General features: G+C 42.3%; 2 protein-coding genes and 2 non-coding genes across 5 annotated transcripts in view; 1 reads left to right on the top strand and 3 right to left on the bottom strand.

Annotated features, from left to right (window-relative positions):
- Positions 1–258: 258 nt before the first annotated feature.
- Positions 259–8,040, bottom strand: Tcp1 (t-complex 1). Its single transcript, XM_021221760.2, has 12 exons — positions 7,829–8,040; positions 6,744–6,829; positions 6,462–6,590; positions 5,188–5,285; positions 4,710–4,820; positions 4,171–4,352; positions 3,766–3,892; positions 2,371–2,546; positions 1,913–2,036; positions 1,397–1,589; positions 1,089–1,252; positions 259–557 (listed from the first exon to the last, which is right to left on the bottom strand). Exons 1-12 carry the CDS (start codon positions 7,890–7,892, stop codon positions 341–343), a joined length of 1,671 nt encoding a protein of 556 aa, XP_021077419.1. The 5' UTR covers positions 7,893–8,040; the 3' UTR covers positions 259–340.
- On the bottom strand, positions 1,728–1,855 carry LOC115062867. Its single transcript, XR_003842780.1, has one exon. It is a non-coding gene; the product is annotated as a small nucleolar RNA SNORA20 (small nucleolar RNA).
- LOC115062868 lies at positions 4,913–5,049 on the bottom strand. The gene has a single exon (XR_003842781.1). It is a non-coding gene; the product is annotated as a small nucleolar RNA SNORA29 (small nucleolar RNA).
- Positions 8,041–8,336: 296 nt separating the features above from the next.
- Mrpl18 (mitochondrial ribosomal protein L18) overlaps positions 8,337–11,911 on the top strand; it is a 5,101-nt gene continuing 1,526 nt past the window's right edge. Inside the window, exons 1-3 of one of the 2 annotated variants that reach the window (XM_021221599.2) lie at positions 8,337–8,510; positions 8,622–8,808; positions 10,389–10,471. In XM_021221599.2, the coding sequence (XP_021077258.1) occupies positions 8,459–8,510; positions 8,622–8,808; positions 10,389–10,471 (322 nt within the window). In that variant the 5' untranslated portion in view covers positions 8,337–8,458. Of the gene's footprint in view, positions 8,511–8,621; positions 8,809–10,388; positions 10,620–11,911 lie in introns of both variants that reach the window. The other variant, XM_021221598.2, reaches the window with a different exon arrangement.

Below are 11,911 nucleotides of genomic sequence, written 5' to 3' on the forward strand. Positions count from 1 at the left end.
CATCCTCTGGGAGCATCTGGCTGTAGGATTCTAGTGACCTTGCTACACACCCTGGAGAGAGTGGGTGGGACCCGTGGTGTTGCAGCCCTGTGCATTGGGGGTGGGATGGGGGTCGCAATGTGTGTTCAGAGGATGATCTGAACCTTGATCAATCCTTGCATAAGCCACCACCCTTGGACAGTTCTCATTGCATCAGTCAAACACTAAGCAGAAAGTGAAATCAAAATGAGGACCAAAATGAGGACAGGAACCCAGGTGGACAGCTTGCTGTACTTTAATGTGAGACNCCCACGGTTAAGACATTGCACCTGACACTGTTATAAATAAAAGGGAAATCCAATCAGTCATCAAGGGCTCCAGAGTGAACAGCATTTTCATAACTTCCGTGTTTATCATCTTTGCTTTCTGGGTGTAATTTTATCAGATCATCAATCCGAAGGATGGTGATTGCAGCCTCTGTTGCAAACTTCAGGCTCTTCACTTTAACTATGGTTGGTTCAAACACCCCTGCTTGCTTGTTGTCTCGTGGTTTCCCATGGACCAAATCAAGACCAATCCTATAAAGGTGAAAATTGGATTCAGTGACCAAACTGATATGGTCGGGTGTTCCAACAAGCCTACCTCTGGGAGTAGAATAGCAGACAGTGTACCAGAGAAATCTCATCTGTAGAACACTTAGCAAATAGTGACATGTTGCATACTGTTCTAGTTGGTGCAAATATGCTTTATGATATCTTTATAAACACGAGAGTTTATAAAGGATACAATATTCTGAAACTGTATTCACTGTAAGCTGAGAGCTGTCTAAAATGAGTAAGCCCTACCCCAATTATCATCCTCTCGGCCTTTCCTATAGACTACCCAAGGAGTCAGAATGGGACCAAGAGTCGACACCGAGGGCAGAGCACTAAAACTTATCAGCCACCGTTATGTAAAGATGTTATCATGAAACTGCCTGTGATGTTTCAATATGTGACAAGTCCCTTCACATATTTCCCAAAGGTGGAAGGAGGGACAAAGGCACTATTATGAACTTAGAATAGACCCATGGAAGTTGACAATAGAACACAAGGAAATCATATACTCACCACTTCAGATTTTTACGTTCTGGGTTAACTTGAGCCTCATTGTGAAAAGCTCTTAACTTGGCAACCAGGTCGGTGGAGTCCTGGGCAGCATTCACTGCCAGTGTATTAGGAATCACAAGCAGAGATCTTGCAAACTCTGCAATAGCAAGCTGTTCCCGAGATCCCTAAAGGGGGGAAAAAAAACAAAACAAAACAAAACAAAACATGAGGTGTGCCCATGAAAGGAATCAAAAGCACACAGCGGGCCTCTGACGGGGTATACGGTAAAACCCAACACCATATCCTATGCCTTTTGAAAGCAGCCTTACCATACTTGTTGCATAGTTTTCAAGATATATGGACAGGGCAGCTTCTACAGCACCTCCACCTGGGACCACAGATTTTGACTCCAAAACTCTCTTCACCACACAAAGAGCATCATGTAACGAGCGCTCCATTTCATCACACATGAAATCATTTGCTCCTCGTAAGATAATTGAGGCAGATGTACGAGCCTTAGTACTACAAACAAAAAAACCCAACCAAACAAAAACCAAACCAAATGAGACGCTATTAGCATTTCTAATAGTGAAAACATTAACTGCAAACACCCTTAATTAAATCCCACTCATAAGATATTTAGACATAAGGCACCAGGAACAATGTCTAGACCACGTACAAGAAACAAAACACATTTCATCTCCATGTACAATGGCCCAATATTGTTTTATCCCATGCGTATAACCACTCCTATCACTGACAGACTAGAGCAGCAAATTAATGGGAAAGAATTCTTTTTACAACACAATCTGCATTGCTCTGTAACTTACAAAAGCAGTTCTTACTTTTTGATTAAGATCAACTCATCATCACAAATTCTCTCCTGTACGACCTCTTCTGCTTGTCCCAACATTGTCGCTTCAAAAGTTTCTTCACCTTCCAAATTGGCCAATGTAGACAGGATACTTGCTATAAGAGAGTCATGTAAGATACACTTTTTCCTCATAGTTTTAGTATATGGAAAAGCGGTGCATTATCTCAAGATTCCAGACAAGCCACTACCGTAACCCAAGACAATACTGCCACCTTCAAGGTAAAAATCCCTTAGTTTACTCATTTCCAACAAATTCAGCATTAAAGAACGTTTCTAACTACCTAGAAAATGGCTCTATAAATCTACTAGAGCACAACAAAAAGGAAAAATACTTTTGAAATTTAGTGTCAATATTTCAATCTAAAACCTTTTGACCCAGTGACATGTATTACTGAGGAGTTGTTTGTCCTGGGCTAGGAGAAGACATACCTCCAGAAGCTTTCGCAATACGCTTGAGGTCTCTTTTTAGAACTCTCCTAACAGCCATGGCACCAGCTTCCACAAAATACTTGAGACACATATCATCAATGCCACCAGTGGTTAGAATAACATTGGCACCCGTTGCCAGGATCTTCTGAATTCGCTCCTTGGTGATATCTGACTCTCTACAGAGAATGTTTCAATAAACCAAAATTAGCAACTTCAGTTTTTAAACAATGCAGTGCTATCTTTCACTGGTTATACTTGAAATTACATTAACTATTTTTTCTCACTAAACCCAGAGATTAAATCAGTCCAATCTATGTGAATTCCAAGACTTGAAAGTGAAAGTAACTTTTGCTCTTTCTACTATTTGAGTTCCTAAGGGCAGTTTAAAAAGAAAAAATAAAAAACAAACCAAAACAAACAAAACCAAAACAAACCAAAACACAAAACCCTTGCACCTTCTCCTATCTTGAAGATGCAGTAGAGATCATGAAAATGCCTAGAAAGATGAAAGACTTCAGAGATAGAAACCAGAGGCACAGAATGTATCAAGGACAGATACAGCAAAAGACTCCTGAAGTTGGGCTGGCCTCAAACTCAGAGATGTGCCTGCCTCTGCCTCTTTGGACTAAAGGTATGTGTCACCACTGCTTGGCTAATTTGTGGGCATTTACAAGTCAAGAGGCAGTCATATGATATACTATGGAAGTCACAACCAAATATAAGACAGTAAATGTCTATTTAAGTTATGTTACATGCACATAACAGACATAATTATACAACAGCAGTACCCTGAAAGTAAAATGGAGTGAAAACTGTCTGCTGGGGTGATGTCATTGCAGCTACAGTCAGCACTGTGCACTACTGTGTCACAGAGGCAGTCTTTTTTTTTCTTTTTGGTTTTTCGAGGCAGGGTTTCTGTGTAGCCCTGGCTGTCCTGGAACTCACTCTGTAGACCAGGCTGGCCTCAAACTCAGAAATCCACCTGCCTCTGCCTCCTGAGTGCTGGGATTAAAGGCGTGCACCACCACGCCCGGCTACAGAGGCAGTCTTATTAAGTGAATGCTGTATCAGTCACACACAGTATCTAACACTTGATAATTTGTACTTATTTGATACCAGTTTTCTTGTTTGTGACACCATGATGCCCACAATCCTTGGTTTTATTTTATTACTAATTTTTTTTATTTATGAGTACACTGCAGCTGTCTTCAGACACACTAGAAGAGTGCATTGGATCCCATTACAAATGGTTATAAGCTACTACGTAGTTTCTGGGAATTGAACTCAGGACCTCTGGAAGAGCAGTCAGTGCTCGTAACCGCTGAGCCATCTTTCCAGTCATTTTATTTTACATGTTTTTTTTTTTTTTTTTAAAGAACACGCCTCTCCACTTACCTTTGTCTGATTTGGTCCAATTTCTCAGGGTCTGTAATGACCACCTGCACACCAAGCTTCATTTTTGTTTTCTGCAGGCTGAAGTCAAGACAAGCAATTTTTGCATTAACTATTCTCTTGGGCATGCCTATAAATTAAGAAAAAGGTTAATTACATTAAACCTAAAGTTTTGGTCCCAAGTGCACATAATTTCTTTTTTCCTTTTCATTCTAAATGCAGGGTTTCACTAGATAGACAAGGCTGGCCTGAAAATTCAGAGACTGCCCGCCTCCCATACCTTAATGCTAGAATCGAATGTCTGAGCCTCCAGCCCAGCACCTATCACAACCCTTTGAACTCATTAAGAGTATAGTATATAAACCACAGAGAGTGACCCTGATTTGTAAATAACAGAACCCTACTCACCCTGAGATCCAACCACACAATTGAGTGCATAGCCATTGATCAGCATGCTTTCTATCTGACTTCTCCCATGGGCTTTCAAAATATTAACAGAATTGACTGGATAGCGAGGCTGGCCTCTCGCATCTGTATATTTAACAGCAAGCACAGCATCTACTACCATATTAGCAAAGTAGTCACCATTTCTGAGACAACAGTTAAGGATAGCTGAAACAACAGAACAAAAGGCCCAGGGACCAAAAAGCTATTCAACTAGACTTACTTTTAGCAAAATAATTCACCAGTGAGGAAAAGTATTACTAAAATCAAAGTGACTTGTGCATATATACCACCACCATCTGCACTTCAAATGCAGTTTTCACCATAGAAATGTTGGAAAGGCAGTAGCAGGATCAGTTGTTTCTCTTTAATAAGATCAATTTACAATAACGGCACTTTAAATTTTACTCAGAAAACCAACATTCCAACAAGTTTAAAAAGTCATTTTTTTTCTAAGAGCAAACAAAAGGGGTTAGGGCCAAACTGCACTGGAACAAGGATACATTCCAATAATTTTGGAAGACATGGATGTCTTAGCAGCATTGGTCAGACAGTCTCTTCCAAGTTCGTCTGTGTTAATAATTAGGTTCTCATTGATATAACGCACCGCTTCCCTGTTAAGAGTATGGAACAGAAAAATAGAAACACACCACTCCAAAGTTTTGCATCTCACCACATTTAACACATTGTCAAATATCACAGGGCAAGGTTTCTGTTCAGCCATTTCATATAGAGGAAAGACACGGGACGGCTCCCCCTCTTCAGATCATGGCACCTTTCATCTATCCCATAAGCATAGCCACTAAACTCTATTAAGAGAAAATGTGGTAGTCAAATGGGAAAAAGTACACAGAGCTTAGTACTCAAGGTGACCACTTGAATGCTAAGATACAATAGTTCCAACTTGATTAGTTAAAACATTAAGATGCAATTTACTACTACTACTACACAAAATAACACGTTCTTTGAAAGAAATCTTACTTGCAGGCAAGACGGTAGCCACTAATAACTGATGTTGGATGAATTTTCTGTTTGACTAGCTCATCTGCATTTTTCAGAAGCTCCGCTGCAATGATTACCTGTTGATCAAGCATTGCTTTTAATATGCATGGCACTCAATACGCACAACAGGAAAACATGAAAATGATCCAGCATTGTTAACTTTAAGTTGTCACTTCATATTTGTTTTGGTTTGAGACACCCCTGGCTGGTCTTAAACTCAGAGATTCTCTTGTCTTTCTGCCTTCCAAATGCTGGGATTACAGGCATAGGCTGGCGTGCCCAGCTATGATGCAACCAAGCAGCATTATTAAGTAGAATACCACAGTAGACAAGTGAGTAGCGACTTGCTGAAGATACAACATAGAGACTACTAGAAAGTATTCTGTGCAAATGGCACAAGCTGGAAAAGCCAGAAAATGCTAAAAATCTAATACAGCAGAATTTATATCCATTACATTTACAGACTTAGTGCAACAAAAGCTATATAGCAATCAATGGAAATGATTTGTATCATTCCAGTAACTTCAATTAAATCTTAAGATCATTTAAAAGAGAACATTGTGAAAAACCAGTTTTCTTAATAATAAAACAAAATCTCCAAAAGAACTTTTTGTCTTTTGAGTGGAATTAAGGTTACTTTTAAGTTACACCATCTATGAACAAATTAGATAAAGTCCATTTTCATTGTTTAGAAAACACAGATTCAATTCTTTTATAGTAAAGGTTACATCTATAAATACTTTTCCCTCACCATTTATTTTGCCAGGTCTAAAATCTGCCTCACCAAACAGCATTTTACTACTAAGTACTAAGCAGGTTAACTCACAAAATGCTACACTATTCGCCATGTTTGCTGACTAGCCATTAGTACTATATGGTAGCAAATTAACTTCCGAAAATTTCTACTTTGATTTCCAAAGATTTCTTGTTCACATTTAAAATTCAAAAGTATCTATTAAACAACAAAGAAAAAGTCCAAACCTGGTAACATTTTCTACATGTGAACATCATCATGGTAAGGGGGTTTAAAATAAGGCCCCAAATTCACGAGACTCCAGTATTTAAAACAAGCCTGTATTTAATCACCTTACGTTCTTTCCCTAAATTGCACAAACTAGTTACAATGGTTAATTTTCAAAAGTTTGTGAGACTGCCTTAAAAGGTGACTTATTTCTGACCTAGAGTATGATTTTCTCATGGATTCAACTCTAGTAAGTTGACTATTCTCTAGCCATTTCCTGGTAGCGTCTCACCACTGAGGTAGTTCCATCTCCAACTTCTTTGTCTTGCAGGTCAGCCAGCTCACATAGAACTTTGGCTGCGGGATGTTCTACCTCCAGTAACTTCAGGATGGTGGCACCATCGTTAGTAATGGTTACATCCTGAGAAATATGAAGGAATAAGCGGTCAACACAGAAAGCAAGCTCCACGGTGTCATAGTCAGGTCATAACAAAAACTTTACAAAAGATTTTTTTGAAATTTAAAACAATATATTTTTATCAAGGCAAGCAAGAGCAATTAGATATATACTTACACCAATATCATCCACCAACATTTTATCCAAGCCAACTGGCCCAAGAGAACTTTTAACAATGTTGGCAATAGAAGCTGCAGCCATAACTGTAGATGAACAATGAAAACTAATTAGAACAACTCATAAAGACACCCAACTACGATTTACTAAAATCTAAGTCTGTAATTACAATTTTTTTTTAAAAAAAATCACTTACTTAAGGACCAGTGAAGGTTAACTATGTTTTTTATATTGAGTATTGGTATATCACCCGTTGCAAAGATTTTAATGCCTCAAATTATAAGCAATCTTAAGTTCATTTCTTACTACTACACTAGGAAAAAAAAAACTCTTTAAGGTACAGTTCAGCCTTTCCCTTCAGACTCTGGCAAGTTTTAATAAGAATAGTAGGCACTCCACGAGGATAAAGTAGTAGTAATTTCTAAGAGAGCTGTTAAAAAAAAAAAAAAAAGCCCAACACAGAACACGGTTCCTACAAGCGAATGCTTTCAAGAACAGATTCAACCACAGCAAACCACGTGCTTATTCGTGTTAACCTTAACCACGATAAAGGCAGCTAAAAGTATCGCTTAATTAACGTCCAATTTGCATTCCGTTACGGTTTACTGGGGGAGCAGCTGTCAACTGCCCATTCCGGGCATCCAAGAACCCACCCGACCAGCGATGGGAAGCAGCGCAAAAGCCACCTAGATTCGACGAGCATCTTCTCAAGGGCCGATGGAGCCGGGGAAAGCGGCTCTTTTCTGGCTATGTCAGAGATGCTCCCACCGGCCTGGAACCCAACAAAGGAGCCGTGGGGAGTGGCGGGCACGTCTGTCTGGAGCTCCCCTGCGAGGTATTAGGGCACGGACGCCCACACCCATCCGGAGCGCCTCCCCCAAACGTGCTGCGTTCTCGAACATTCTTCCCTTACACGGTAGGGCGCCATGGCGCCGAGCCGGCCCGCTAGTGAGCGCGGATCCGGGATGGCTGGGCTTCTCCTGCGGGGCCTTCACTGTGCCAGGCGGGCGGCCCCGGCCTACCGACCGCGGCTGGGCCTCGGCCTGCGCCGCTGCGAGCCGGACCCGGGATTCTCCCGCCCTTACCGTTCTGGGAGCGGATCGCCTCCCCAGTGCTGCGGTCCCCGAACACGGACAAAGGGCCCTCCATCTTCAGGAAACGAAGCAAAGCTCACTACGGCCGCAGACAACCGAGAGCTCCGCTCCGAGACCGGACAGCGGCCACCACGGCGGGGACCACGGCGTGGAGAGGCCCGAGCGACGCCGCGGGGCCTGCTGGGTAACACGCCCCGCCCGCTCTCCACGCTCCACCAACCGCAAGGCCTGCCGGGAAAGCGGTAGGGATGGACAGACGAGGGCTGGGCGGGGCGAAAAAAACTGAAAACGCCGGAAGTGAGGGGCTGCCAGACGCTGGGTCAACTGGAGACTGGGGAAGAAAGGCGCGAAAGTGGAAAGCGGAAGTCAGGCTTGGCCACGGCTAGCGTGTCCCGCCCCCCCGCCTCAACCTCTGCGGTGATTGGTGAACCAGGGATACCGATCGCTCACTCGGCCACTCAGCATTAGGGAGCTTGTTAGTTCCGGGTCCTGGAGACACTGGAACTGCCGGCCCTTGTAGCTTTGCCCACAGTTAACATGGCTGCGACTAGTTGTTCCCGGAGCCGACCGTGAGCAGAGGAAGACAGGGCACTGTGTGGCTTTGCCCGGGTCCCGTCAGCCATGGCGCTTCAGCCGCGGTTCTGGAAATGTCTGTCAGTTTGCAGGAACCTGGGTAACTAATGCCGCCCCACCTCCTTGCCCGCGCTCTGTGTGCATTTGCAGATGCGGTTTTGTACCTGCTGTGGGAAAGTGAAAGATGCATGTGATGGTTTCCATTCCCTAGAGTGTGGGTTCGCAGCCCTCTCAACCCGTTCCGCGCCGGCCGTGCAGCCCGACGTGGAGACTAAGGAAAACGAAGCGGTGGCGCCGGAGTTCACCAACCGGAACCCTCGGAACCTGGAGCTCTTAGGGGTGGCTCGGAAAGAACGGGGCTGGGCTACCGTGTGGCCGAACCGTGAGTTCTGGCACAGGTAAAGTCGGCTTGTGACTGACAAAGCTGTGCATAGCCTTACAGGTCACTTTCACCCATCCCCGACTGATCGTGCCAGGTAAGCCTCGGGATGTGTCAGGAAGATGACAAGTGGGGAGAAAGCGACCTTGGAGCAAGCAGCTAGTAGTTACCTCGAAGAAAAGGTAAATGGTAATTCGAGATTAAGAGGCTGTGTCCTGAGGCCTCTCTGAAGGTGACCTGTCAAAAAACTGAGATCTAAAGGACAGGAAGCCACGAAATCATTTGCCGTGAAGGACATTGTGGCAGAGGAGGTTAGGAGGCTGGGATTGAGTGTCTGGAACTGACAGGCCTGTGTACCTGTATGTAGTTCAGTAAGTAAGGTGTGTAAAGTGTTCTGAGAATAGAGTGGTAAGTAGAATTAGATATTAGTGTGCACATTAGGGTAAACGGTAGAGAGTAAAGTTTGAGCCTTAATGATTTTTTAATGCGGGGAATAAAAGTTAAAAGTTCAGTACTAGAAACATTTTATAAAATACATTTTAAAATTTGTATTCATTTAAAGCACTTACTGAGCTCGCTGAGGACCCAGGCAGCTTACAATGGTCTGTAATTCCAGTTCCCAGGGATTTGACACCCTCTTCTGACCTTGGTGGCACACAGATATACATTCCCCAAAAATAATCATCCACATGAAAATAAATGTTAAATTTTATTTTGGGAGAACTATGCAGGTTAGACCAGAACCTTCAGCACACAAAGCAAGTGCTTTGCCTCTGAGCTGCACTCCCCGATCCCATGATGGTTAGTAACTGAAAGCATTGCATTTACGACCCCATGATGGCTAGTAACTGAAAGCATTGCATTTACCAGTATCTATGTTAGATACTTACAATGTATGTCTGGTTTTAATTCATCTTTTTTTTTTAAGACTTATTTATTTATTTTGTGTATGAGTATACACTGTCCCTGTCTTCAGACACACCAGAAGAGGACATTGGATCCCATTACAGATGGTTATGAGCCACCCCATGGTTGCTGGAAATTGAACTCAGGACCTCTGGAAGAGCAGTCAGTGCTCTTAACTATTGAGCCATCTCTCCAGCCCTTAATTCAACTATTTAGACTATTCAACTATTTAAACTACATTATTATTATTATCATTGTAGGTGTTATCTGTTGTTACCATGATTATTTTTGTTACAGTGAGATTTTTCTGTTTTTTTGTTTGTTAGGTTGAGTTTTTTTTAAATTATTTTTATTTATGTGAGTACACTGTTGCTGTCTTCAGACACAGCAGAAGAGGGCATCAAATGCCATTCCAGTTTGTTTTTGTTGTTTTGTTTTTTCAGTTGATTGGTGTGTGCATATACTCACGGGTTCACGCATGCACTGCATATACTTAGCTCATGGCTCACCTTGTGAGTCCTGGGGATGGAATGCAGGTTGTTGGGCTTGGTAGGAAGCATCTTTACTCATTGAACTGTCTTAACAGTGTGCTCACCAATTTCTTGAAGAACACATAGGCGTTTATTCACCTTAAGTGGTCTAACTTTTTGTTAATAGATTGTTTTATAACTTGATTCTCTTTTCCCTGTTTAGGTTGCGAGTTGTAAAGACTCAGCATCATGTAGAAGCATTTGTTGAGCACCTTAACGGCCAGGTTGTGGTTTCAGCATCCACTCGAGAATGGGCTATTAAAAAACACCTTTATAGTACCAGAAACGTGGTGGCTTGTGAGAGCATTGGGCGAGTGCTGGCACAGCGGTGCTTAGAAGCAGGAATCAACTTCATGGTCTACCAGCCCACCCCGTGGGAGGCGTCCTCAGACTCGGTACTTGTATTTCTATGTATTTACTTAAAAGGTAAACGTTCGACTAGGAATGGTGATGCATGCCTTTAATCCGAGCACTTGGGAAGTCTCAGAGGCAGGAGATGTCCATGGTCAAAGGCAGCCTGGTCTACAGTGTGAGTTCCAGGAATGCCAGGGCTACACAGAGAAACCCTGTCTCAAGAAACAAAAAAAGAAAGCAGAAAAGAAACACAAATGTGGTGTGGTGTAGTAGAAGCAGAAGCAGATCTCTTGACCTTAGGGCCAATCTGGTCTACCAAGGAAGTTCCATCTAGTCGGAGATCTGTTTAAAAATAGGGGGGGGGGGGGCGCACAAGATCAGTTGTCTTTTGGTGACAAGGGTCTGTAATTCCTGCTGTCAAGAGGTTGACTTGGAAGAATCTCAAGTTCAAGGCTTGCCTGAATAACTTAGTAAGTCCTTGACTCAGAAGTTTAAGTGGGAAAGCCAGGAACTGTAAGTCATTGGTAGAGCATGCTGGAGGCTGTGTTTCATCCATAATACAGATGGTTTTGGTTAATTCTTGATATTGGGTATGCTCACATTCTTGGGTTGGATCCTGTGACATTTGATTTCTGCAGTAGTCCGTAGGAGCTTGTGTTCCCATTCTCTGTACAAACTGAGGTTAGTTGGTATTGCTGAGTGACTGAGACCCTGTAGTTCAGGATGTTAGCACTGCACTCCTGTTGTTATACTGGCTTCTTTTTTCCTTTTTTTAAGATTTATTTTATTTTTTATTTATATGAGTACACTGCAGCTGTCTTCAGACACACACTAGAAGAGGGCATCAGATCCCATTATAGATGGTTGTGAGCCACCATGTGGCTACTGGGAATTGAATTCAGGACCTCTGGCTGAGCAGTCAGTGATCTTAACCATTGAGCCATCTCTCTAGCCCATATACTGGCATCTTGTTGTTGAATATACTGATCCCTGATATCTCTCCATTTCCTTTTTCATATGTATTTTATTATTATTATTATTTTTATTTATTTATTTATTTATTTATTTATTATATGTAAGTACACTGTAGCTGTCTTCCATTTCCTTTTTCATATGTATTTTATTATTATTATTTTTATTTATTTATTTATTTATTTATTTATTTATTTATTTATTTATTTATTATATGTAAGTACACTGTAGCTGTCTTCAGACACACCAGAAGAGGGTGTCAGGTCTTGTTAAGGATGGTTGTGAACCACCATGTGGTTGCTGGGATTTGAACTCTGCACCTTTGGAAGAGCAGTCGGGTGCTCTTACCCACTGAGCCAT

This window comes from Mus pahari, chromosome 21, assembly GCF_900095145.1.
Source record: "Mus pahari chromosome 21, PAHARI_EIJ_v1.1, whole genome shotgun sequence".
NCBI classification, from domain to species: domain Eukaryota; kingdom Metazoa; phylum Chordata; class Mammalia; order Rodentia; family Muridae; genus Mus; species Mus pahari.

Excerpts from the sequence above, each read along its gene's own strand:
- Tcp1 (XM_021221760.2), bottom strand. The coding sequence starts at position 7,892 with ATGGAGGGCCCTTTGTCCGTGTTCGGGGACCGCAGCACTGGGGAGGCG. Across the intron at positions 2,037-2,370 it reads TATTGCGAAAGCTTCTGGAG|CAAGTATCCTGTCTACATTG; the intron begins GTATGTCTTCTC and ends ACTCTCTTATAG. Across the intron at positions 1,590-1,912 it reads GAGTTGATCTTAATCAAAAA|TACTAAGGCTCGTACATCTG; the intron begins GTAAGAACTGCT and ends TTTTGTTTGTAG.